This window comes from Aythya marila, assembly GCF_965140915.1.
Source record: "Aythya marila genome assembly, chromosome: 1".
NCBI classification, from domain to species: Eukaryota; Metazoa; Chordata; class Aves; order Anseriformes; family Anatidae; genus Aythya; species Aythya marila.
This window is the reverse complement of record NC_139042.1, coordinates 186,326,837-186,353,694: the sequence shown is the minus strand read 5'-3', so window position 1 is coordinate 186,353,694 and position 26,858 is coordinate 186,326,837. Positions and strand designations below refer to the sequence as shown.

General features: G+C 45.8%; 2 protein-coding genes across 2 annotated transcripts in view; one reads left to right on the top strand and one right to left on the bottom strand.

The window, feature by feature from the left end:
• Positions 1 to 1,027: 1,027 nt before the first annotated feature.
• On the bottom strand, positions 1,028 to 4,555 carry LOC309878845 (tetraspanin-7-like). Its single transcript, XM_082761874.1, has one exon. The coding sequence runs from the start codon at positions 4,455 to 4,457 to the stop codon at positions 3,741 to 3,743; it is 717 nt and encodes a 238-aa protein (XP_082618000.1). The 5' UTR covers positions 4,458 to 4,555; the 3' UTR covers positions 1,028 to 3,740.
• A 15,721-nt stretch (positions 4,556 to 20,276) lies between these two features.
• The window catches only part of TRABD (TraB domain containing), a 32,662-nt gene continuing 26,080 nt past the window's right edge, over positions 20,277 to 26,858 (top strand). Inside the window, exon 1 of the mRNA XM_082780673.1 lies at positions 20,277 to 20,358. The gene's annotated coding sequence lies outside the window, so the exon portion shown is untranslated. The remainder of the gene's footprint in view (positions 20,359 to 26,858) is intronic.

The following is a 26,858-nucleotide window of genomic DNA, read 5'->3' as shown; positions in this document are numbered from 1 at the left end:
TTTGATGAGTGACTTTGTGCTGACAGGATGACAGAAAACAAAGACGTGTTCCAGCAAGGGCTGGATGGTGCCGTCTGCTTTAACATTTTCCAGTTACAGCTATTCTGACCATCCAGAACAAAAATAACATTGAATCTAAATCATTTTAAAATTAAATTAAAGTTTGGTAACTGAGCACAAAGAAATCAAGACAACTGTAACAGCTACTGGGAATATGCTCATCTGGGAGTGATTAGAAATGAATGACATTTCTGCCATTCATTTACAAAAGTTAATGTTATTGATTATTCACGGAACTAGCAATAAACAGTCAACTAAATCTCACAGCTGGTCCGTGAAATCTTCAGTGATACAAGTATGCCTAACCTTTTTGTGATCATTTGCCAAGGTTTATTCTATTTCAGTGAGGGTAGACCAAGAGTGTAGAGTGATGGTTTATGTTCTGAATTATTCATCACATCGAGTTGATGTCCTGAGACTCAGGCCTGGCCACCACACAAACATGCACTGGTATGCTTACATCTTGCTCATGTCACTCCTGTTCTGATTAAGGATTATTTTAACAGTTTAAGAATAAAGCAAGTGCACTGAAGTGAATATCCACACGAGGTTTTTGATTATGTTTTAACAGCATCCTTCATTCTGACTGACAGCTGTCATATAATGCAGTCAGGATCAATACCAGAAATAATTTTAGTAATCAGTGGAGCAAAAAATACCCAATGCCATATTCTTGTAAGCTTTCAAATCTGATTGATTCAGGTGGAAGTTGTTGTGATAAATATGGTGCAACTCCATGTCCCTTTCTGACACTCTCCACAATGCCTGTGTTATTGCTTCTTTAATTGATCTTTCCAAATAATAATAATAATAATAATAATTAAAAAAAAAAAAAGCATAGTATACTTCTGTCTTTACATTTCAGTGCACACTGCATTTCATTTACACTTTGTTGAATTGTGCATAGCCGTTCTGAAATACAAGTACTGAGCTGGATACAAAACAGGGACTTGCATTGCTGGTAACACTTGATACTTTATTTCTGAAGTACCACTTCCCACACAGATTATACATTTTGCCCACTGGTAGGACTGTACGAAATGACAATGATTTCCAGAATACAACAGGAATTCTATTAATGCACAATTCAAAAACAAAACCCACAACAAAAAATGTGTTAGGACAGGGACTTTCACAAACAAAAATAAAAATGATTTTCTGTAAAATAAGAAACAATAAAAAAAAATCCATGCTAAAAAATGAAGCATCATTTTCTCTATAAAGAGAGATTTCCAACACATTTTCATAGTTCATCTATGCAGATGAATAGTTAAATGACCACAAAACCTTTTTACATTGCACTCTTCACCTGGAACGTGATTATTGTACTACCTAATGTAGCCACCTAACATCTTAGCAAATGGACAGTGAAATAAAGCCACAGCTTTATTTAAATATTAGCCACAGCTAATACTCAAGCACAACATAACTGTTAATCCATGTCTATCCATGGAGGCACAAATTTCTTGCCCCAAAAGTATACTACAGGCTTTGTATCTTAAGCAATGCCCTGTAAACCTTGTGAGATGAGGGCATCTTACCCCCCACCACCTCAAACCGCAGAAATTATCAGTATGAAACCCATTTCCTCTTTCTACACTTTAGATATTGTGAGCTTTGGTCAAAAGAACTGATTCCAAGGAAATTATTTCCACAAGCAAAGACCATTTATATAAATACAGAAGCAAAGTCAGTTTTGTGTGCCTGGACTCCAGTAAGTGCTGGATACTCCCTGCTGCTCTTTATAGATTTTTGCTTGTAGATAGCATTCTGGATTGAAGCAGTTAATCTGGATTAAGGGGACAAATTGCAGCACTGTCCCCAGGTCGGAAATAGTTACAGTTTTACAGGTGGGACAAATTCACCATAGAATTGACTGATCCCTTTCTCAGACAAAAGAAGACCGTCAGGGAACAAAGGCTTCACCATCACAAAAGACGGTAGTTTTGTCCAGTTATTTTTAAATGGTATGAACCATTTACAGACAGCAAAGATACCTGAAATCAGAATCTTTTGGAGTGAAATACAAGTTTTGCTCTGGCTTCAACCCCAGAAGCACTGTCACAAAATCCTAGAAGTCCATTTTCAGTGGTGGAGTGAAAGGGGAAAGCACAGAAATACCGAGACAAGGTGCTTTTAGGGACAGAAATTGTGAGAATTTAAAGAGGGTGATGAGAGCTCTTACCCCCTGGGGAATGTCACCCTCCCGAGCTATCAGTCCTCTCCTTCTTCATGGCACATTTCCTGTCCCACTCATATTTGTTGGCATTTGTCCATTCTCCACGGTTTGCTAGCTACATCCCTGAAAGATGTTAACTCCTGCAGTTCTTTTGTGGTTACCGGTTCTTTTCTGAAATCCTCCCTCCCCAGTTTGCTAGGGAAGAAGGGTGCTCAGTGTGCCTTTGTGCTGCCAGCAGGGAGACAGCTAAAAGGCCATTTCTGAGATGTTAAGGAAGAGGGAAGAAGCAGGGGCAAAGCTCTGAAAGTTCAGGACCCTCTGAAGTGCAGGGCTTGCTCTTCCTAAGGCTCCAAATACAAACCTAAAGACGTTGGGAAAAACAAAATACTTTAAATTCACACTGCTGCCTGTCCTGCACATACCCAGGGCCACCCCCCAAGTCTTGGAGTCCTCTGCTTCCTCTAGATTATATAGGTTATATCTGCTTCAAAAAGTAGGTATGGAGCCTGAGACAGATCCTTTGAAAAAGGAAAAAATCAAGGAGGCTGAGGGCTGTTTTTTAGAAATTGTTCTACAAAACAGAGTCTGTTCTGCTCACCCTGAAGATAACAGCAGTTCAGGAGAAACTTCTGATGGGAAATGCACCCTTCCCTCCTCTTGCCACCCCTAGTCTGATCAGATCCTACCATTTTTGCCATCCTCTGCTCTGGCAGGGTTTGAGGTCTTCTTAGCCCTGCAAAGATATAACCTGCAAAGCCCTGGCTAAAGTATGTCCTGCAGGAGGGAGCAGTACTTAGAGCTACAGCTCCACCTCCAGATGGAGACCGGCATCAGAAACACCACTGCAGGAAAAACACACGGACAGCTCAAGTCCTTACACAGCGAATGTACAGAACTGGACATCTTTGCAGGGAATTCACCAGACAGTGAAACACAGTTGGGGTGCATGATGCTGGACAGTCCTTGATGGCACCTGCTGGCACAGCTTTGGTGTCCCCAAACCAGACGTGCTGCTTGTGCAGTCCTGTTTTCCAGCAACATTCAGCAGTTCCCAGTCTCAGAAGAACACTCACTCGATGAAATGTTGAGAGGTCTCTCATGCTCCCACAGGCCCTCTCATCCTTCCTGGCCCCCCTTTCAGTACCTCAGTATGTTTGCAGCACCCAGAAAACTGGTCAGCCTTGACCTTGCTGTCCCTGTTACCCCAAAGGGTGCCGTTTGTCCATGCTGCCTCTCTTCCCTCCATAGGAGAGGTCCAGAGACCCTGATGGCAGTGGTGACCTGCTGCCATGGAGGGGACACAGCCAGGACAGGAGGCTGTGGATTTGCCTGTGGTGTTGATGTACCTGACACAGGCTCCAGGAAGGAAAGGGAGCAACGAGGAAGACACTCAGGTAGAAGTGGGGACAATGAGGAGAAGATTTCCAGATGAGGTGCACCAAGGTCTCCTGGAGGAAGGAAGGGAGCTGGAGGGGACAAGGAGCAGCCCCCGGGGGAAGTCTCAGCATGGGGTGGCGATGCCCAGTGGGTGGGCAGGGATGCGGGCAGCCATCAGGCAGGCCAGCACAATGCCGATCACCTGCAGCGCCGCCAGCCCCAGGGCAGCAGTGGCAACAGAAAACATGTTGCTGCTGACAAAGGCCGAGACCTTGCTGAAGCAGCCATCACGGTGCAACCCGTAGATGTTGGGTGGGCTCAGCCGGCAGCCCCACCGGCCCCGGCAGCAGCTGAGGGGCACCGAGCCATTCTGCTGGAGTCCCCAGGGCGTCGTAAGCCAGTCGCGGTAGCTCTCCACGCCGCAGCAAGCCAAGGCACGCTGCAAGGCATCCAGGGCGTCTGCCTTCACCTCATCCTCGCCATAGGTGTTCAGGGCTTGGCGCAGCCCTTCCTGGAAACCCCGCGCCACGTCCTGGCGGTAGAGGAGCCCCGAGAGCCCTGCAATCAGCCCGGCCACCAGCACGGCGCTCAGGAAGGCGCCGTAGGTGCGCAGGAGCCCCCGGTGCTCCGTGGCGGCGCTGAAGCAGCCCAGAAAGCCCCAGACAATGACGGCGGTGCCTGTGGCCAAGAGGATGGCAGGGGCGTCGGGGTAGTTGCTGGCCGACAGCGCCAGGTAGCCGCCCAGCCACACCTTGGCCCAGAGGCCGATGATGAGCATGGTGAGCCCGGCTGCCCAGAAGACGAAGCTGAAGGCCATGAGGGACAGCTTGAGTGCCGTCATGGTGCCTGTGGCGGGTGCTGAGGGGCTGCGACTGTCAGCACTGCCACTCCCTGAGGGTGCTGCTCCCTGGCTGGGGTACTGGCAGGGAGAAGAGGAAAAGGAGAAGAGAGGAGAGAGGAGAAGGTAGCCAGGCACCCGCTGTGAGTGGTGCTTCTGTTCCAACCCAGCCTTTTTCACTGCCCTGGCTGTGGGCGCGGCCAGCCCGAGGGCATGAGGGTGCAGCCGGCCCTGGCCCTTCCCCGTAACTATGAGGCGGGTCGGGATGGGTCTCAGCCCTCTGGAGCCCTGAGGTGTTTGTGTTTTAAACAAGGACTGCACCACCTGAGGGGAGAAGGGAATGGGCAAGGGCTCAGGCTGCCCTGCCCGGGCTGGGCTGCCTCCCTGCCGTCGGAGGGAAGGGGCTCCTTGGGCAAAATCAGTATTTACTGGGATAAACTGCAGCCCAAGATGGGTCTGGGCGAGGGTCTGAGCATTAGGAGGAGCACCTAAACAAGTTACTGCTAATCCACAGGAAGCATAAAAATCTTTTAAAGGAGAGTTTTATGTTTATTTCTTTGACAACCTGTTGTATTTAGGATGCTTTCAAGAAACAAGACTAAATCCATACCTGAATGCTAACTGTACAGTCAGTGGTTCATTCTGTCCTGATTTGCCCAGTTGGAAACTATTTTCCAGGTGGCCTGACTCTGTTAAATATTCACCTGATTCAGCCAGTGATAACACTGAGCAGTAGGGAAGGCATCAAATGGCAGTACAAGAATGTCTGCGAATGTTGCATAACAAGTGGCCCATGAAAGTCTTGTACAAGTCCAGACTGTACACCACTCCTTCAGCACAGTCTCTGCAAAAGATAATCTGCTCCTACATGCCAGGTAAGCAAGAGCTGAAAAGGAAACTGTACATGAAGCAGGATCTCAGGCAGAGATAGAATTAGCATCCCCAGAGCTAATTCATGCTAAATGACCATTTTCTCTTTAGCATTTCTCAACAACACCACAAGGGGTGTGTAGTACTCTTCTGTTTAAGATTTCAAAGGTTTCATACCATCACCATCTGAAACCAGAAATGACTCAAAGGCATTTCAAGACACAAAGTTGATCTTCGTATGTCTTCAGCAGCTTGATAAATTCTGTTATCTACTGACATACTACCAGACTTCCATTAAATGTTTGTATTGCTTTTGTTAAAATGTTTTTTAAAAAAAGCAATTTTAATGAAATATATATTACCACAGCTTTGTAAGTTGGTGAAAGATCTTTAAACCTATGCAACTTACTAGATCTCTGTGCAAACTGTCAGTCTCATTTTATCTATAATGCCTCATCCTGAGACAATCCTTTCAACTGCCACTGATAAAACTTGGAGTAAAATAAAACTTGGAGATTTTAGCTTGCATATTCTACAGTCACATCAAAATATTAGGTCAGACTGCCCTGTTGCTCACATCTTTATCAAACTCCTTTAGTACTGAAATCTCAGGTTTAATTGTGTTCCAATGGTAATCTTTGTGTGGAAGTTTGAGAAAAACTTTGTGTTGGCTTCCTTCTGTTACAGAATCACAGGAAGAAAGGAGGTGCCTTTTATATCAGTTTAACACATTCATTTAATATACATTCAGAAAATCATAGTTGTCGAGGCATTGATACAGTGTAATAATCACTTAGATGCATGAATAATTGAAGTAGCAAAGGACTGTATGTTACAATTCCTGCATTTTACAGATTCGCTTTTTTACAAGAATGAATTCTTCCTCAGTTTCTTGACAGATCAACTCTGCGCTACTTCCTTTGATTCTCAGATCTTCTCAGGAGACTCACAGATCTTCATCTCAAGATGATTCAGGAATGATGACTCCATACCCTAGAAGTATCCCTCAATGCATTGCATTATATTACCCAGTTTAACACTAAATCATGTGGCTAATATCCTCAGTGAAGAATAAAAGCTCATGGCAAAGACAAGCTAGAGGTTTGCCAGTCTGGCACTTGATAACCAATGGCTAAAAGGTGATGTGTGTTCACTTAGGTTCACCTAAGTCAACGTACAGTTTTGGAAGGCTCTGAAGGTGACATTTCATGAAGCAATGTTTCCTCTGAAGCAGTAAATCTCTGTTGACCAGGCAGTTGTCAGTCATGCAGAGAAAAGTCCTTGCTGTCCTTGGAATGGGTTGATCATTGCTGAGCTGCCATCTTCCAACCACCTGTTTTTTCTCTCAGGGTTTTACACCATTTCATATCAGTGTTTTTCCTTTCGAATCCTTGAACTGCTAGCTAGCCACATCTCAATATTACCTGCTGCAATGTTGCCTTTCTTATCTGGCACAGCTCTGTGTACTTTCTCACAGTTCTTTCTCACAACTTAGCAATTTTTTTTTCAGACATTTCTCAGAGCTGGTGCTATCAGAACAAGGTCTTGTACTGCAGGCTGCTGAAACCCATAGAAGGGCTACCCCTGCTACATTGGACAGTCCTAATGAGGGGCTACAGCCCCTTTCAACAGGGCAAACCTGCAAAATTCTCTCTTTGGATATTTCCCAGATTTGAAGGTTTGGGATCCACTTTAAGGAACCTAGATAAAGTGTTCTCTGTTATTAATTTTCCCTACAGTTAAGGCAGCTAGGCAGCACGGGATTGCACAGATATCTGAGGGTGTATTATGCCAGGGAGGAGCAGGTGGGAGCATACAGGGCACAAAGGCAGATCTGTCACCACCCAGGCTCCTCTGGTATGTGTCAGAGATGAAGGGTGATGCAAAGAAAATGGAAATCTAAAAGTATCTCCTTAAAGAAGTTTTGTCATCTATCAGTGCTATTATGAAATATTTAATAAATTATGACCATTAGTTTCACTGTCGGTTAAGTGCTGAACTTCCTCCAGAAATCATGTTAAGTATTCCAGATTAGAAGATGTCAGATGATATCAACATCTGTGCTTTTTTTTTTAAATCAGAGTTAAATGGGTTGATGGGGCCAAATTCTGCCCATTTTCATAAGCTGGGCCACTGGGACTGTTTGGGTAGGTAAAGGAAGCAGGACTGGTCTCCCTGAGAGTACGTGAAACTGTGTATGATGAAACACATCCAGTGTATAAAAATAACCATACTAGAATGGCTTGATTTCAGATATTGGCAGAATCATAAAATATGTTGGCATCTTCAAAAGAAAACTGTTACAGAATCTTGTGAAATCATACTAGTGAACAAATGTTCACGATCCTGCATGTGATATACGGACTGACAGTTTGATGAAAGGGAAGTGATATTCCATTACATGTCATCTTGCAATGCAGAGTCTTGGAAATTCTGTAAGAGAGGACTCAGAGGTGCCTAACCCACCAGTGAGAACAGCAACACCAGTTATCAAAGAGTGGTTACAAGCATGGGCAGCAAATGTGGTGAGATTGACCTTGGAAACTGCAAACTAGCATATCTTAGAGAAAACTGGTATGTAGTGGCAGGAAGAAACCTGCCAAACACTGAGTCTGAAGGATATGTGGGTGATAGCTGAGATCTAATTAGGCAGTGCTTTGCAATACTACTTGGCACAGAAAAGCAGTCTGCTTAAAGCAGAGATTTTCCTTTTTATTGCAAGATTAGGTGCTTAGGACTTCTATCATAACAGTATAGGAAGAGGGAGTAACTTCAAAAACAGAAAGGGGAAAAAAAAAAAAAGCACTATCAGCTTACAGTTAATCACAAAATACTTCTTTTGATGTTTGAGAATTCTCATTTGAAAATCAGAATTGTTGTGGAAAATGTGTTCCCTTTTTATAGGACTCTCTCAAGTTCATAAATCATGAAAAGGTCTGAAGACATCCTGCTTGAACTGAACTGCAGATTTACATATTTCAAGACAACTGTATTTTCTCTGCAAAAATAATACTCTTATTTATCCCAGCACTTCTCTAATCATGTTCTCTGTAGTTTTCTTCTCGATCCCCCACCTTAGGAGAGAGAATCAGAATTATTCTGAAGATGAAAGTATAAATTTCCTTTGAGTGCTGAAGATTGCTTGTAGGAAAATTAGATTTGAAATTAGATTTGAAATTACATGGGTGGCTGCTACTTTGAGCTTAATTCACAAAAGGGATGAAAGTATCAATTTCTGATCTTAGATTCTGAAAACTCCTCTCCCAGTAGCAGTCTGGGTTTGGATGGTGTTTCATTTTCCCAGCTGTGTGATTTTCTGTATGAGTTCTTTGCAGTTGCAGTAACAACCTGTATCCAGCTCTCCCCTCTTTCTCAGCGGGCCCACAAAACCAGCTCTTTTTCCTCCTGCCATGCTCAGCAGGTCTGCTGCTCTAGGTCTTCTCAAGGGCATGCTGGTTTAGCAACTAATGCAAAGCAGAGGGGGAAGGAAGTGTGTCCTTTCCCCACCCTTTGTTATCTTGCAGGAATTTAATGTTGTGAGCACCTACCTGGAAAAGGGAGCCTTGAGCTCAAGTTCTTTTGCTACTGGAAGGAAGTGAAATAATGCTCTCTGAGGGAAATAGTCATGCAGTGTGATGTTCTGGTTGCTGTTTGCTTAGTCTGTCTAGCTGAAGCTGTTCTTTGGACCTGAGAAGCTGTAATCCAGGTTGTTCCAGTTCTGATTTCCCAAATGCTAGTTTCTTATGTTAAGCAATTTGTAGGGGAGGAGACTTGCTTTGTTAAAGGGGAGATCAGGTGCCAGAAGGGCCTTGCAGCAGCTCTGATTATGGTACCCCTGAGATATTCAACCTCTTTCCAGTACTTGTAGATTCTCAGAAGAAAGGCAGTGTTCACAGCTCTGCTTTCCTTAGATAACTGAATGAGATTTTCACGTCACCACTCAAAGAAAGGTACTTTAGCTGCCAAAGTAGCTGCATTTTGGGGAAAACTAAACTCCTGTGATGCCATCGTAGTGTCCTGCTGATGTTATATCAGCATACTGTTGATGCTGCATTATGGGTATTTTCTTGTCCTGTGGCATGCTTAAAAGCTCTTTAAATACAGGACAAAAAGACTTTGTTGTTGTTAAATCTGATTTTGTGATGTTTTGTTATGTTGGATAATATCTTACACCATAAATTCCATTGAATTCAATAGGAAAAGTACCTTATTCAGTGTGAGGACAGTTAGAGTCAAGCTGAAATGTTTTGTAAGTAAAACCAAATGATATCTTTATTCTAAATCGAACCAAGTGGGACAGAGGTCATAGTTTTGCACTTTCCCGGTGAGCACTGTGCAGCATGGATCTGGTGCAAGCCCAGGCTGGATGGGGAAAGAAAATGAACCAGGATGAAGAGAGAATTTCCCTTTGATCTTCCCATTAACACCGGGAAGGGAATGTGTTAACTTTCCATAACACAACTCTTCTCCAACTGTGAGTCCCTAGAAGGTTATGAAACACCACATACCCTTGGCACCTTCACAAACCCTTGATCCAAGAGGAAATATTGGATCAACTGCTTCTGTTTTGTCAGTGGGACTGTGCGATACGCAGCCTGAGCAGACCGGAATCAGCATGGTGTAATTCCAACTAGCTGGCATAACTGAGCAGGAAATGTCTTAGCCCGCAGCAAGTGTGATCCTGAGGCAGAAGCCAGCCTGCTGTTTCTTGTAGTGTACTGTACAAAAAAACAGTCATAGCAGGAGTGATATGTTTTTTTGCGGTGAGCTTATTTTAGAAACTAAGGTATACAATCTCTATTATAGATCAGCTGCTTTGCTATTAATAGCAAGGATCAGAGCTCCCTTGAACTAATGATTAACATCTAATGTGTTTTTTAACCTTAAAATAGAACACAAGATTTAATTTTAGCTGTAGCTTCACAGGAGTTCCAAAGAATAACATGACCTATGCCTTGAGCAAATCTCTCAAGGAAAATTCAATGCACTTTCCACTTAGCCCACAGAAAACCATGTTTATGTGCTGAAAATCGGATATGCTTCAACACTAGTGTATCCAAATAGCGTGCAGGATAGATGGGTGGAAAAGACTGACAAAGTACCATGTCAGAGGAATGAAAAAAGAAGCAGGTCTTTAGGCTTCTCATTTTAGGGAGCAATAGGAAGCCAAAGCAATTTTAAACATTGCCAAATTTTATGCCTGATCTTAGAACCTAATTACTGATTCTCAATTTCCACTTGTTGCGTTAGGTGCTGAGGTCATGAAGTGTTTCATGTACTGGGATTTATGTAATGTGTATGTTGAAAGCAGTTAGGTGTACTTGGCAGGTCATCATTCATATAATATTTACCTACACTTACATATATACTTACATATATATGGATTTTTTTTATGGATTATATAGGTAATACTTACCTATATATGGATTTTCATGTAAGGGAGATTTCCAAGATCTTTAGCAGCAAAAATCTATTCCACTTTTCACTTGGTTGGTCTAATTTTGTACCACCTTTGCTGGCTTTGAAAATTAACGACCTCGCTTCATTAAAACCTCTTTTCCCATCTTATCTTAAACAATCATCATTATACTAATTTTGGACTAGCAAACACAAACCAAAATAAATTAGGGTAAATTAGGAAGTCATGTAGCGTGCACAGCCACCTCCACGTCTGTTTTTAGCACAACTTTCTCTCTGTCATGTTTCCAGGCTCTGACAGATAATGCCATCTCAGGAGAGGGCAAGGTGACCACACACTGTGTTGAGAGGTTGAAGAACGCCATGGGGCACAGACTGTTATCTTGGGGTCACTGAAACCTGTGTCCTTGCTGAGGTGAACAGTGATGGAATTTCTATAATGCAGCAACATTAGAGAACCAGAGGATTTTCCAAGCCTTGGGGTCCAGATCCATGGATTTTTACAGCTTCCTTGTATTGCTCACATGGAGCGTGTTGTCCTCAAGCAAGTATCACTCTTGCCTGTTGTAAAGGTCATGGAAAGCCTTGTTTAAAAGAAAGAGTCTGCATGCAAACAACGCATCACATGGCGATCATTGGCTTTAACAGGGCATAATTTGTCAGCCTGCCTGCCACCTCTGATACTCTCAGAAAAGAAGAATCTTGTTCAGCTCTCCTATGATGGTAAAATCTTAAACTTTGTTGCTATGATTTTCCTTGAAAAATGTGTGTTGAACTATTCATGCAATGATATATCTTGTCCATATGCATAAAGCATTTATCAGCATAATAAAAAACATGAGGATTATGGGAAGTTTTCTTGGAGTTTCCTGTAGGAAGGACTGCTGAGTACTTTACACTTTTCAAGACAATTTTCACCTTTTTTTTTTTTTTTAAGGGTCACTGGTCTTTAACTACCCTGGGTTAAAATTTTCCATTGCAGATTGAAAATTTCTGTCTGAAATACATATATATATTTTAGCTTCCAGCAACAATGGTTGTACACAAACTCTTTTAAAACAGTTTAGGGTTAAAGCACTACTTTTCTCCCTTAAAAAGAGTATTTCAGATATCTCCTTATAGCAAGCACTTCCAGGTTTTGGACTAGAGACTTGAAAGCTGGGAAAGGCTAAGAAGGATATTTGCTCTAATTTTCACATAGAACTGGTTAAATTTGGCCAACTATAAATCTCTGCTACTTTACTTCACAGTCCTCAATCAATGTGCTACATTTTCTTTGGAACTGTTGAAGATATCCCCTGTATTGAGCACAGTTCAGGGTTTGCCCTGAAATCTGTGCTCTTTGCTACTCTCATCCCCTTTGGCCATGTACTGGAACTGTATTTTTCCTGTGCTCTCCATGTTCCTGCTGACAGTACCCAAGCAGGAGGAAAAAACTGTTGCAAATGCAATGTCAAAAGTTTGTCCAAAGGTCAAAGTTCATCTTAGTAATAGGGGTGACATGGTAGTACAGTGGGACAAGGACCTGGAAAATGGAAATATATGCTATTTGAATATACTAGTAGATGGAAATTATGTTGGAGAGGACTTGGATTTGGAAATCAAAAGACAAATGAGGTGGAGATAGTCGCAGCCTTCCCATTCAGACTGTCCTTTCTGGTCAAGAAGACAGCAAGTAGAAGCTGATTTTTGAATGTTTGTTTTTTATTTACAGTCTAAATTTTGAATACTCCGACCAAAAACAAAAATAAATTTAAATCAAAAACCAAACCTTGAATGTCTGAGATTGGTTACCTGAAATTAGAGCACAGTTCCTTGTTTTGAAATTTCATGTCATCTCCTTTGACAGGGTATAATGCAGATAAATTAATCCAGGTTGGTAAAACAACCTGTAACTAATAAAAAGAAAGAGAAAATTAGAATATCTAACACTGGGAAAAAAAAATATTTTACATAACTAATTAAATTTTTGTTGTGAAACTTAACCATGCACAATTATTTCTTCACACTTGATGAGGAATGAGGAACGTTGCAGTCAACTCAGGGATGGCTAATTGCTGTCTAAAATAAAAACACAATTACCCATCTTTAATCTTAAAGATTCAAAAGGCCCTTTTATCTCAGAGCTAAAGGAAGATTTATGTTACAGAACTATATTTGAATTCTTCCTAAGGAAGTAGATACAGCAGAATGTACCCCTAGGCATATACCACTTGATTCATCCCTGTGTGGAATAGTCACTCATTCAAAGTGAGACCAAATCTGCGTGCAGTAAGTAGTGGGATAAAGCAAAGACAGAGTAAGCACAGGAATCAAGACCTATAAACTGTGATAGAAACGTTAACTTACCTTTCATCATCCTTCAAATCACCTAGATGCTATAGTCACCTGCCACATCTCTAATTTGCTGTCTTTAACTGTTCTCTGACTGCTTTGTTAACAAGTTGTCTTATTAAAAGACAACCTGGGAATCCAACATCCTCATCTCCTTGAAATCATAGAATCATAGAATATACTGAGTTGGAAGAGACTCACAAGTCACCCACTGAATTCAACTCCTGGCTCCACACAGGACCACCCAGACCATGTGTCTGAGAGCACTGTCCAAATACTTACTGAACTCCAGCAGCTCGGTGCTGTGCCCACTGCCCTGGGGAGCCTGTCCCAGTGCCCGACCACCCTCTGGGTGCAGATCCTTTCCCTAACCCCCAGCCTGACCCTCCCCTGTCCCAGCTCCATGCCGTTCCCTCGGGTCCTGTCGCTGTCCCCAGAGAGCAGAGCTCAGCGCCTGCCCCTCCGCTCCCCTCGTGAGGGAGCTGCAGGCCGCCATGAGGCCTCCCCTCAGCCTGCTCTGCTCTGGGCTGAAAAAACCAAGGGACCTCAGCTGCTCCTCATACGTCTTGCCCTCTAGGCCCTTCACCACCTTTGTAGTGCTGCTTTGGATGCTCAGTTACTCAAAGTACTTAGGAAAAAATTCAGATTTAGCTAGCAGATCTCTGCTCTCTGTAATGCAGTTCTGGTCATTATTACCATCCCTAGGGTGTTTGCTTGTGAAGAACTTCATTTTTGATATGGAATTTCCACTTCTGTGAAAATAATTTCCTAATTTAAATCGGGTTTAGTGAAATTTGCAATTATTTGTTAATATTGTATCACAAACTTTGCGTTGTAATGGCAGCTTTGAGATGTATCAACAGGACATTCCTCATGCCAAGTAAAGCTCTTGGCACTGGTATTTACTATCTGTGGGTCTGCAAAGTTCTCTTCCTTACTGTGTCTGGTGTACTTCTTTCACAGCTGAGTAGTAGTAGTATTTCACAGTCTTATGCTTATTGCTATTAGTTCCTAGATTCTCATCGGCAATGGACAGACAGATTACAAAGGTGCTCCTAGGCCACTGCCACACCAGGCAGGATGGGTTTCCATAAGCCCTCACAAGTTCAGTAGGGTCAGTAACCTTGAAGTAAAGGGTGGTAACCTTTTAAACCACCATACCAGTAACCTTCTTGGAGATACTCAAAAACTACCTGGAGTTGGTCCTGGGCAACCTGCGGCAGGTGGCCCTGCTGGAGCTGGGAGGGTTGCACCAGAGGGTTCTTCCAAACTCAACTGTTCTGTGATCCTCTGCACCACAAGCCCTAAAGAAGGGTAGAAGGAAGCTGTCCATTGTGGTCACATGCTAGCTTTCACCTCATTGTTTCCCTAATAGAGCCCTTTTCAAACTTATTTCCCTTGTACATTCTCTGTCTCCTCAGAAGACATTTGGCTTAAAGTGAAATTGTCATGTCAAGATCATAAGCATGGTCAAGGCCCGCCTGCTCCACACCTTCAGCTTATGCTCAACAAAACAAGAAGCATATCTCTTCCTTGATAATGTCTCCTTCCTTCTCTTCATTCTTATCTTAGGTGTAAGTCCCAGGATTTTCTGTACAAAATTTGAACAAATTTAATTTCACAGGCACAGGAACAGACATTTTGACTCCAATCCATGGCAGATAACTAGATATCCTGATAGATGTAACTTTGTATTTTAGGTTCTGATTCTGCATTATACAACTATTCCTGCTATGGAAACATATACACAAACACAATGTAACATCAAGGCAGGCTAATGATTTTAGTAGCAACTTTTTTTTATAGGAGAAAGGGACTAATGGCACTATGAAGGGGACTTTCGGAAGTTAACCACTTTCCCCATCTAATCTATGAAGGGAAAAGCAGATGGGATTTGTGAATCAGACAATCATGTGTCAAGCTTGATAATTTTTTGCAATCAAATGACACCGTTTAGGAAAATAAAAAGTTAACAGTATTGATGCTCTCCAGTCTTAAATCACTTGCAGTCTCAGAGCTGATGAGCAGACAAGTTGATAACAGCCCTTTGACTATCTGTTAATCCCCTGTAGGAATATTGTGCGTGGGGAAGCCACTGCACCACCTACTCCAAGCTAACTTACTGTTTACTTTGAACATTCCCCTGGGGTGAGCGGAAAGCAGGCAGCACCTGCCCTTTCACTCCCCAGCTCAATTTGCTGCAGGACAAGCTGTCAGTCTTCAAACACATTGCAAGGTTGGTAGTGCACTGGTGAGGAGGAAATAATTTATTTGAAAAGTCCCATTGCTACATCAGTCTTTTCACTGCAGCTTTAAATTAAGGTTCTTGACCCATCCTTTTAATCCTTGTCTACACATCTCATATTTACACCAGCAGTGATTTTCAGTGGTTCACAGCTCTGCTTTTATCTTTAACCTGTTTATTTATTGAGAGTGATTACACCAAAATGTTCTCATAAGGTCATGTGGCTTTCAAATGTAAGGCAGAATAGTGTGCACTAAGGATTGTAAATTGGCTTTAGCCCAAACTTTTCTGCTTTGTGACTCTAATCCAGACTGTTATAATTTGAAAACAGCACTGGGTTGTTGTTTTGTTGTTGAAAACAACACTGGATTTAATTGTTTCTGTGTAGGAACAAGGCCGTCTAAAACAGCTTGTTGTTTTAGTATATAACATTGTCTCTCCTTGTCTTCTAAAGCCTACTGGCATTATGTTCTGATAGGGGACTTCTGGATACCTTCAGTGAACTGAAATATTAACCAGTGTGATCCTAGGCTCCTCACAGGGGCACATCTTAGTTTGCTGCTTTGCTAACCTTTCTTGTGAAGAAGCAGAGGATCTGGTTTGCCTCCTGGGCAATCATTCTCCCAGTTTGCAGTGTCAGTCCCTGGACAAGGGAAGCCCAGAGCATCTCTCACGTCTGCCTGGCTGTCACAGCAACATGGTGTTGCTCATTTCTCCTGCCTCACAGCCTCCCCCACAAATGATCCTGAAAACAGCCCTGTGCTGACAGAGCTAACAGCTTCTCTTACCCAAACTGTGTTACTTACAGCTACTTGCAGCATCAATACGCTGTGTTGTGTAGGTCTGCTGTGAATGTAATGGGGATGGGGAGAGGAATAGGAAGATTCAGAGGAGGACCAAGGGGGCTGCAGCCCTTCCTCCCCCTCTGCCATCAGTAACATCCAATTCCACATGGATCCAGCAGGCTGCATGCCTGCCTGCATCAGGCTTGAGCACCAAAGCCTCACAGCAATCAGCTTCCCCCAGCTTCACTTCACAGCAGCCACTTGTGAAGGACCAGCCCCAAGTTGTAAAGTCTGGAGAAGGCTAAGCCAACCCAGCATGCGGCGTGGCTCTTTCGATTTCTCAAACCAGTTTTCCTGGAGCCAGTTCCAGCTATGTTCAAGGAGCAACATAAATCTACACCGTGCTTCTGTGCTTAGGGAACTAAGTATATTAGAGCTGGCCTGCGGATGCCTTTTCTGAACGCTAACACAGCGGGGACACCCCCAGTTACAGAGCCCAGGGACCCGCAGCTGCTGACGCCCGCGGGCCGCCAGAGGCCGCCACAGCTTCGCGTCTCCGCGGCAGGCCCCGGGGCTGGGGCGAGGCGGGCTGAGGCCGGGGCAGCCCCGCTGCTACCGCCCCCCTCGCCACTATCCGCGCAGGACGGGACCCAGCCGGTCCCCCCCGGGCCTCCTCGGCTGTTTTCAGTCGCCCCTTGCACCGCCGGGCTCGCCTTTCCAGCGCGGCCCCTGCCCGCCCTGTTCCCGGAGCCTTCTCCTCAGCGCGGAGGCGACGCGGTGCCCCCCGCCTGGTGGCCCGCCATGGGTGTCCCAGCCCCCAGTTATACTTAAAAATGTCGCAGCGTGGTGTTTGTTGTAGGGGAAGGGGTGAAACCGGGGCAGCAGCAAGCGATGGAAACGTAGGGACCAGAAGGCAGAGGAAAGGAAACTTGGAGGCATTTGGAGAATTGGTGGCAGGGGTGGTGGTGGTGGGAAGGATGGAAGAGGGGTCACGACATAGACACGGATGGATACACACGACCCAAAGTCATGACACACAAAAAGTGAAGGCGAGAGTTATATTCTGTTCAGAAACCTCTGCTTTGTCAGTCACAGGCTAGCAAAACTGCCAGACAAACTCTTTAGCCATCACAGATGACAGGAGAAACAGTGAGAAAGACAATAACTTTTCTTATCAAACAATTATTTATAAGATCTTGTCTTTTAAAATTCACAGAGTAACCCCTGAAATGAGGCAGGCAACTGAAATGCAAATATGGCACATAGATCCTGAAGCCAGCTCCAAGCGTGGTTAACAAGTAGCAGGCAGCACCCCAAACCATGGTGTGCAGCACCAGCCCCAGCCCAGTGCCCACCTCTGCTGTCTAGAGGCCATGACTCAAGGAAAATGTTAAGACTCACTGGGCTAGAGAAGCCAAATTAAGACATGAAGACACTTAAATAGGTGAAGACTGCTACAAAGACCTGGGGAATGTGTTGTCCTCACCTGCAGCAAGGACAGCAAGAGCTAGTGGGCTGGCATCCAAGCCAACACTAGTGCTGGACTCTTGAACAACCTTCCTAGTGCTAGGGATTTTTATTGGTAGGACTGTTTGGGGTGAATCCTTTGGTACTGCAAATTCTTACGAATCTGTTGTGAACAGGCCAGACAAATGCTCACCCCGCAAGCTGTCAGGTGATACCCTGTAACCTGCTCAGGGGCTGGTTCAAATGTCTCACAAGGTCTCTGTTTTCTGTGAAGCAGAGGTCGCTGAAGATAACAGAGCAACTGCAGCTAATGTCATAGTCACTGTTGTCACTTCCTAAACAGAAAGAGGGAGAGAGAAATAAGAGAGAGAGGAAGGGGTGGAAGTAGAAGGGAGGTAGCAAAGCAGAGAGTGAAAGAGGGAGGGCAAGTGCACTGAGCTCCACATCTTGCTCCCACCCCCTCTTGGAAACACCTACACCTAACAGCAGTGTCATATGCATAAGGAACCTTTCTGACTCTCCACACATTTATAAAATTACCTTAAATGTACCATGCTGTGGCTGATAACTATTCAGTGAGGCTCACTTTCAGTTTAAATACAAAAACAAAACAAAACAAAAAAAAGTGTTTTAAGTAGAATTGAAGCACTGGAGAAATCCAAGCTGTCAAGCCCTTTCTTCACTATTGGCATCCAGCCTTGGCCTCAAAATAATCCCATGACGACATTTAAAGAAGATAGAAGATATACAAAGTGTATCTTTGTATACTTCTGTTCACAAACTTTGAAGAAACAGATTTATGTGTTATACTAGGCCACTTAGCAGACAGTGATGCCAGCGAGTTCTGGCGAGAGGGCACCTCAAACCATCCTAGCATGTCTGCTGGTGACAGAGCCATGGAGCCCTGTGCCCCTGGGATCACTGGCCACAGCAGTACCAAGGCCTGTTCTGTTTGATAAACTTCCTCTCATCTCTGTGCTCCCTCTCAGCTTTCAAATATGTTGTGTGCCACAGACTGGGCTGAAACAGTGCAGGCAGAGTCTCCAGTGGCATTGCTTCATGGTAGAGATCTGCATCTTACTGTGGTCGCTGTAAAGGCACGTTCAACCAATCCAGCTCTTGCTGAGCCAGCAGGCAAAGCAGTGCCTGAAGTAATTATTAGTGAAAGCACTGATACTGTTGACATAATCAGGGTGCAGCATCATGAACTAACTAACTAACTAAATAAATAAATAAAATAAAAGCAGGCTAGCAGAGTTCATGGTATTCCCACAAGCAAAGGAATTGCCAAATCAGATCAGATCAGGTGAGATGTTTTCTGCAGGCTAAGGCAGTGCTCCCCAGCCCTAACCAAATGTAATCATTTGATCTTTGCAGGTGAAGTGTGGGAAGCCTGGGAACATGTCTGTAGTCTATTAAAGGGCTCACAAAGTTTGCACAAGACACTAGTGGTGTTGCAGCGGGAAGCACAGCTAAAAAAAAAAAAGCTAAGGTATAATTTAAGACGTATAGCTTGAATTCAACACACTGCACTGCTAATAACTGAGGCTTGAGGGTATGCCTGGCACACTGTCTAGTTGAGCAAATCAGAATGAGGACAAAATGTGTGACTGGCTGTGTAAGGGACTTATTAAGGGTGTGTGACGAGATTCAGGTCGCTGAGCTTTGTCACATGCTGCTTAGTCAACGCTACACAGGGATGTAACTGCTACCTGGCACATTGCAGCCGAGTGGGGGATCCCGTGTCATGGGCAGCTTATGGCTGAGCAAAGCTGATCCCTGGAAGAGGCCGGATTATGAACAGCCTCAGAAGCAATCAGCTGAGGGTAGCGGGGAGCAGGTGCACCTGCAACTGGCAGTGCTGGGACGGGGCGCGCTTGGATGCCCAGAAAAATCTTAAAAATCTTATGGCATCGTCCTAGGCTTTTGTTTGTTCGCTTGTATGTTTTCCAGAAGTTCAGGGTTGCCTATCTTATGCCTTTATTTGACTATGTGTAATTTGAAAGTCAGTGCTACCCTTCATACAGCTAGATGTGTGCTTCTACGGCACGCTGAAACTCTTATTACACAAAACGGAAAGTGAAATTCCCAACTGCCTCAACATGTCTGTGCTTGATCGCTCCGTGCCACGTGCTCGCGGACCTCAGCCCGCTCCTAAAATAACCTTGACTGGGATGTACACGTGGAGCGAGTCTCTCCCAGCCCAGAAATTCTGTGATTGTGTGATTGTGTGATTGTGTGATTCCGTGTGATTGTGTGACACGCACCGCAGCTCTGTTCTGGTGAACCTGTGCCAGGTGCGGTGCTCGGGCTGCCGGGCGGTTCAGTCACACTCTCACCGCCCGTGACCCATCAGGAGCAGGGCAGGGCAGGAGGCAGGGCAGGAGGCAGGGCAGTGCCCGCACCAGCCGCTATCCGGGAGTCCCTTCGGGCTCATCTCTCCCGAACCCCTTCCCGGGGGCAGCCGCTCGCTGCCTGCCGCCACCGTCCGCCCCCCGCCGCCTCAGGGCGCTGCCCTCAGGCAGCGCCATAGCCTGGGCCGGGCGGGCGGCTGCCTGATGGCGGCCGGGCTGCGGGCGAGCCGCACCTGGGAGTTGTAGTCCGCCGCCCCCACCCCCTTAGCACACAGCGGGCGCTGCCGGACTACATCTCCCAGAGTGCCCCGCGGCCGCCGGCCCGCCCCCTCTGTGACTGACTAATGCCGCACGTTGAGCCCCGCGCTGCCACCGCCCCCCCCACACCCGGCAGCGCCTCCGCCAGCGGCGGCCCCGGGCGGGCGCCACAGGTGAGGGGGGCCCGGGGAAGGGGGGCGGGAGGGGGGCGCCTTCCATCGGCGTGGTGCTCCCGGGGGGCGGCGGAGGGGGCGAGCCCGGCTCGGGGCGGCCCCGCAGGGGGGAGACCCGGCTGGGTTGGGCTGGGGTTGGCGCAACTCTGCGCGAAGTTGCGAGGGGCGGCTCTGGGAGGGCGCTGCCGCGGGGCCCCCAAATCCCGGAGGGGCCGGGGGTGGCCTCGCTGCTCCGTGTCCTGGGGGTGCCCGGCGGGGCGATCCTGCTTGGGAAGCTGGCAGAGAAATGAGGAAGGAAAAAAAAAAATCAAGGTTTCGTGGTTTTAATTGCATAAGGGGGGTAGGCCGTAAGCGGTCAGGGAGGAATGCCCACGCGTTGAGTGGTCTCGAGCTGCGTGAGTGTCAGTGAGAGCGCCGGGTTATGGTTGCGGCCTTTGTTCGTGCCCTGCCGTTAGTGGCTGACGGCAGACTTTCGAGTTTCGAGTTGCTGGCTGGGTTTGTCAGGCAGTCTGAGCAGCGTCTGGCGCTCGGTCTGAGCTGTGGGCTCAGAGGCTGCTGAACTGGGCGGCAGGAGAGCTGTAGGTATGCTTCAGTGCAGTCTGGCTTCCACAGGGCAAATACAATGAGATATTGCTGCTGCCACCACAGCTGTGAATAAAACACAGTGGTGTTGGCATCTTAGTTGTGAGAGACTCATCTGAATGTGTTTTTGTTTTTTTTTTTTAATAGTATTTTCTTGAGAAAGCATTCCTAATTTGCTACTTGGCAAAAGTGAAGAGATTTGGGGCAGTCCTAGAGAACGAAAACAAAAGAAAAAGAAAGATAGAAGGCCAGAGATAAGGGTGCTCCGGATTTAATGGGAGTGGTATGTAGCTACAGCTGTCTGGTGTGATATCCAGCACGTACTTCACCAACCAGTGCTAGTAGGAACGAGGGGCTTTGCAGTTTTCCCTGTCCTGCCAGGATAAGCCCATGCTGGCTGGAAGCACCGGTGGTCCTTCACAGAAGATTTGGTACCAGATCACACCAGTGCTGAGGTCAGGCCTTCAGTTACTGCAGGTTTGTGTGAGGGGCTGCTCAAATCTCAGGTGCTGGGAACAAGTTAGTACTGTAGTTACGCGTTTGGACTTAACTCTAGAAGTAGGAGTGATTTTTTTCCCCGATCTATAAAATGAGTTTGGGGGGGGACACCTGACTTTTAATAATAACTGGAATCTGGATTTGTGTGAAAACGTGCGTGTCTTCAGTGACAAATTCTTCCTTTTCTCTTAAAATTAAATTAAAAGTCAGTGCCTGCGTTCTCTCGCATCCATCCTTGTTCTTTTTCTCCACCTTTAGCTGATGTGCTATGCATTTTGATTGAAGTCGCTGAGGGATGCGGGCACAGCACCTCCGTAAGAGCCCGAGTGTCTTGGTGACACCACACAGCAAGCTGCGGGGGCGATGGCCCTGGAGCTCCAGCAGCTCCCGCCTTCCACTCGCTGCGCCCCGCAGGCCGTGTGTGCAATAACCTTGTCTGTGCGGATCGCACGGCACTGATCTGTGCTGAGAGGCGTGTGTCTGTGCAGGAAGGGTGTACGCGCTCGAGAGAGGCCTGCGCTGGAGCTGAACAGCAGCACAAACGCTGACAAAGTTGAAAAATGGTCTCCACTCACCTGTGTGGTATGTACGGAGACTGCATCTTAGGTAGGATTTGTAGCTGGCCTGTTGCACAACCGGGAGCTGTCCTTTGGTACATCCAGACGGTACCGGTGGGACCAAAAAAGGGCTGTGTGTCGGGAAACGGGTCCGGGAATTGCCAAGGGAGGGGTTTGTCTCTTCTGAGGACAGCAGATAGGAGTAGAAATCATCTTTTGAGGGAAGATTTATTATTCTAATTACTGTGTGTCTGTAGGACCGAAGGGTTAGTGTCGGTGCGGGGTCCTGGCTGAAGGTGGCTTGCCTTCCTGGTGCTTTGTCTGGGGTAGGTCTGCCTTGAAACCTGACCCTGGTCCTCCAGCCCCCTGCTGTGGTCAGAGCTGAGTCTCCTGGCTTGCTGCAGGCACGTGAGCCCGTGTCCTGTAGCAATGTTTGCAGCTTTTGTGATTGCCTAATCCCTTTGGAAAAGAGTTGATCATGCTGATCGCCTTGATCCCAGCTATTGTTTGGTGACTGGGATGGAAGGGGCAAGCAGAAGAGCACTGATAAATAACGTATTTGGCAGCTGGTCAAAAATTTGTCCTACAAAATCCCAATTTTACACTCATAAGGATTGGATTTAAGTGCTTGTAATAAAAGTAATGACCATGAATGCCTGCCAGTACTCTTAGGACCCAGCTCCTGAGCATGTCACCAGGTGGCCACTAACACGTAGCTGCGCTGGAATAAAAGTGTGCAGAGTTCAACAAGGCTTCTGCAGCTGTTTTGTTTTGGAGCCACCAGCTCCTTGTCTGTAGCAGAACTTCTCTACCTTCCTCTTTTCCTGGCTGCTTGTGGGTAGTGAATAGAGGGGATGAACAAATTTGCTTCTCCCGGGGCTCCAGAGAAACTGAGCGTGCAGCAGCCGTGCAGTTTTCCCATTGCCCTGCTTGGGAGACCTCTGCAGAGAGTTTCCCAGAATCAAGCGTGCTGTTAGGTTGATGGGTTGTTTCGAGTGGCCTGGAGGGAGGAGATAAGCTGGCTGGGTATCTTATCCCAGTCTGCTGATCTAGGAGAGTCTAATAACATAGTTTTGGCTCCAACTCTTCCCTGAATCCAGGTGGAGTAAAACTATAGGTTAAGACGGTGCGAGTTTCGGAGTGGCTGACCAGATTTGGGCTGCATCGCTTGGGTCTTTCTGCCTCGTGTTTCTAAATGTAGCAACCCCTTTACAGCCCCTTCAGTCAGTACAGACTTGTCCCGTTGTTTATGCTCGGTTCTGCCCTGCATTAGCGTTCTGATTTGCATCGGATTCATTCAGTTCATTGAGTAGCCCCAGCCAGCCTAACAGCAGCAGCTTCTGTCAGCACAGACACGGGAATGCCTTCTTGTGTTTCGGTGACACAGAACGATAGGCAGTGTTTTCAGTGCATCAGATAAAGTATTTTCAGTGCATCACTGTCCTGGGCCAGATATTCTCGTGTTCCAACACCTCCTTTGGAAAGAAGCTCTCTGACTTTTATATTTCTGCTTCCAAAGTATGCAGACTGATGTTGGCCTCGGCATGCAGGTACCTGAGTTCAGGCGGCGTGCATCGGCAGGATTCGCTTTGCAGGAACGTCTCATTCATGCTCAAAGGGTAAAATCTGTATTTGGAGGTGTCTGAGTCACGAGAAACCAGGCCTGCAATCGCCGACCATCTGTGATCACAGAACCAGTTGCTCAGTTAAGTTCCAAAGGCGTGGGTTGTGTCAAAGAAATATGTGCAATATGTGGAGTAGGTCACCTTGGTGATGGTTTTGGAATAAGCTCCAATTCCTGGATTCGTGGCCGTTGCGTTATTTGGCAGCCTCCTTTCAGCTGATGCATCCTGAGTACAAGCAGTCTATCAACAGAGGAGAGACACCATTTGGAGCCAGCGTTAGTTTGTTTGTAAACACTACCAAGATTTCTGAGCCTAAGCATGGGAGAAGTCTCATCAATCTCAAACACTTCGTCTGCTGCAGATGGTGCTGAAACAAAGGCGTGGATCTATGGGCTGGCTTAGCCTTCCTGGTAGGTTAAATGGGAGCTGTGGAGGATACTTTGTAGGCATTCCAGACAGTGAGTAATGAGCCTGGTGGTTTGTCACTGGGAGAAAGGTTGTATCTTCTGGTCTGAGGTGTTGATACGCCTCTTGTGTTTACATAAAATGAGTTGTCCTGTTAATGGGTAGCAGCATTCAAACAAGGTGTTTATGCAGCGTATGATATGAACCTGGCGCACGCAGGCTGCTCCAGCTGAGCCAGATAGCCAGCGCTAGAGAAACTGCAGCTTTAGAATATGAAAGGAATGCAGCACGCTGAATGCATGTAGACATAAGTATGGCTTTATTGCTGTGTCTGAGGAGCAGACAGCCGTCTTCTGGCCAGGAGAGCTGGTGTTGGAGGTCTGGGTCAGGAGGCTGTTCATGAAACAGTTACATGTGTGTGTCTGCCACTTTTTGGAGTCTAGCATGGGTCAGGTCTGGTTTGGTACACACTAAGCAAGGTGTACCAGGTTCTCAGCTCACTGAGAACACCTCCTGTCAGCGCTCATCAGCTTGACCTTGAAGCAAGTTCAGTCCTTGGCGTAACTCTTGTGTTTCCCTCAGTGACTCCAGAAGAACAAAAATGAGTTACGTTGGCAGGCTGTTATGAGGAAGCCCTGTCCCAGGGATGGGATGGGATAGGGGAACAATCCTCCTTTGAAGGATTTAAAAACAACGGAAAATTCACATTGCAAAACTGAAATGCTTAGAGAGCTCCAAGAATCTCCTATCTACTTGCTTAGATCCCAAAGGCCGGATCTGTAGATGTATTGAAGTATGCGTGCGCATCAGTTCCGTGTTTGTAAAACAGAGAAGTACATCTAATCCCATCTCGGAGTTTGCAGGATTAATATTCCACGTACCGAGAGCTGCGGGTACCCTCTGCAATGCTGCTGAACATTGTAAGTATTTAAAGCAACGGTACAGACAGATTTGTTCAAGGGAGGGAAATTTAACTAAGAACTGTTGGATTTCTCTTTGAATACCAGGTGAAACAAGTTGTAGGAATTTTGCAGCCCATAATTTTGTCCTAGTTATTCTGATGGTGTCTGTGCGTCACAGAAAACACGGAACAACCGTATAGGACTGCAAAGAACCTTATTTCCCTTTTGCAGCGTCAACATGAGGGAAACAAATGCTGTGCCTGATTTTCTGCCTCGCTCAGAAGGAAGAAAATATTCAATAAAAATCTTTTTAAAGAGGAGCTGACTAGCTTGTTGCATAGGTAGGAACATGAGGGATTTTTATAAAAGCTTTTTTTATTGATTCACTTGGATCATTGTCTGAAGGAAGCAAACTTAGAGAAGACAAAGGATCAGATTCGGCCCTGCTGTGGGAGGTTACCTCGATGGACTGCCTTTCCACACCTGGTGATGTATCTGAATTTTCTCACTGAAGCAAAAAGGAATTAAATTGAAATAAAATGAGACAACGTTTATTCTTTACTGGCAGTTGGTGTTCTAGAGCCTGTGACTATCAATGACAGAGCCCCTGGTTTGTGAGCATACCCGTTGTCTCTTTGAGACGGGGAGCTATGAGTTTCACATGCCTAAATATGCAGCTAGAACTGAAACGCTTTGGTCAGCTCAGGCTGCCCAGTATGAAAAATGAGCCAGTAGTTCATGAGCAGGTTTCACGCAGAGGAAGCTCTGCTGAAGCTGTTCAACCTGAGGGGAGCTGGAGGACTGACATGAAGTAGCGTGGCAGGGAGGCCTTTCTCACTCTGCCTTTTGTCAGCTGCTGCAGGAGAAAGAAAATAAACCCCAAAGTGTAGGGGAAGAGTATAGCCCCTTTTCCCCAGTGCTGCTGGCAGTTTGAGTGGTTGCCCTGTGTGCACAGGTGGGACAAGGAGAAATGGGAATAGGTGCCTGCCAGTAAGATGGTTTTAGTCTTGCTGGTCATTAGGTGTTCTCAAAAACTCCTGTTTCATTGCCTGGGCATCTTAAGACTTGAGGAAAGGGCTGTGTTTGCTCATGGGTAAATACATGAGCTATCTTTTAATCACCCAGTGAACAGAGGGCCCCTAGGGCTAGCAAAGGTGAAACAAACACAAGAATACCACTTGCTGGAGGGGGCAGAAGGTGGCTGAATCAGGGGTTCAGTCATCAAATAGTCCTTTCAAGAAAACTGCAGAGGCAAAACCCGGACTTGCAGCTTCAGAAGGCTCCAGGTCAGGCTCTGTTTTGTTTCTTCTGGCTCCAGGAATTTTCTTGGTGGCACTGTCAACAGGAGTCATTCCGGGATAAGGCAGTCTCCTGGTAGATAAGAGAACAGAAATACTTTGTAATCTCTGATCTTTAGGAGTGCCTAGGAGCTACATCTGCCGCTCTGTCTGAAAGAAATGCACCATCATCTCTAAGATTTTCAGTGTGTGACTTATCTGATGAAGGCGCCGTACGGGCCTTTGAAGTAGCTGGAGGAGAAGGTTTTGATTAGTTTTGCATGTTCCTGCCAAATCCTACGGTAAGCAGAGGAACTTGAGGTTGAGATCTTGCGGTATATGTATTAGGGAACACAATAAAGAATTGTCCAAAGAGCTTATTTTGCCTATGGCTTTACAACCTGCGGTTGAGTTTGCTTCTGTTGCCTGGCAGGTTCTGCCCACTTCCTCTTTTACACCCCTTCCACCCCTTACCCCTTAACTTTGGTAGTCTTGTTTTTTTACTTTATTTTTTCCCCTGGTGCTGTGCAGACATCCCTCATCATTACCGAGACTCATACCTCCCTGCCACATTCGTTTAAAATCCTCCTCTGGGTTAGCAAGCACAGACAAACAGGCGCTGCCTGGTTAACTTCCTAAAGAAATAAGAGTAGC

Coding starts and splice junctions, on each gene's coding strand:
- LOC309878845 (XM_082761874.1), bottom strand. CDS start 4,457: ATGACGGCACTCAAGCTGTCCCTCATGGCCTTCAGCTTCGTCTTCTGG.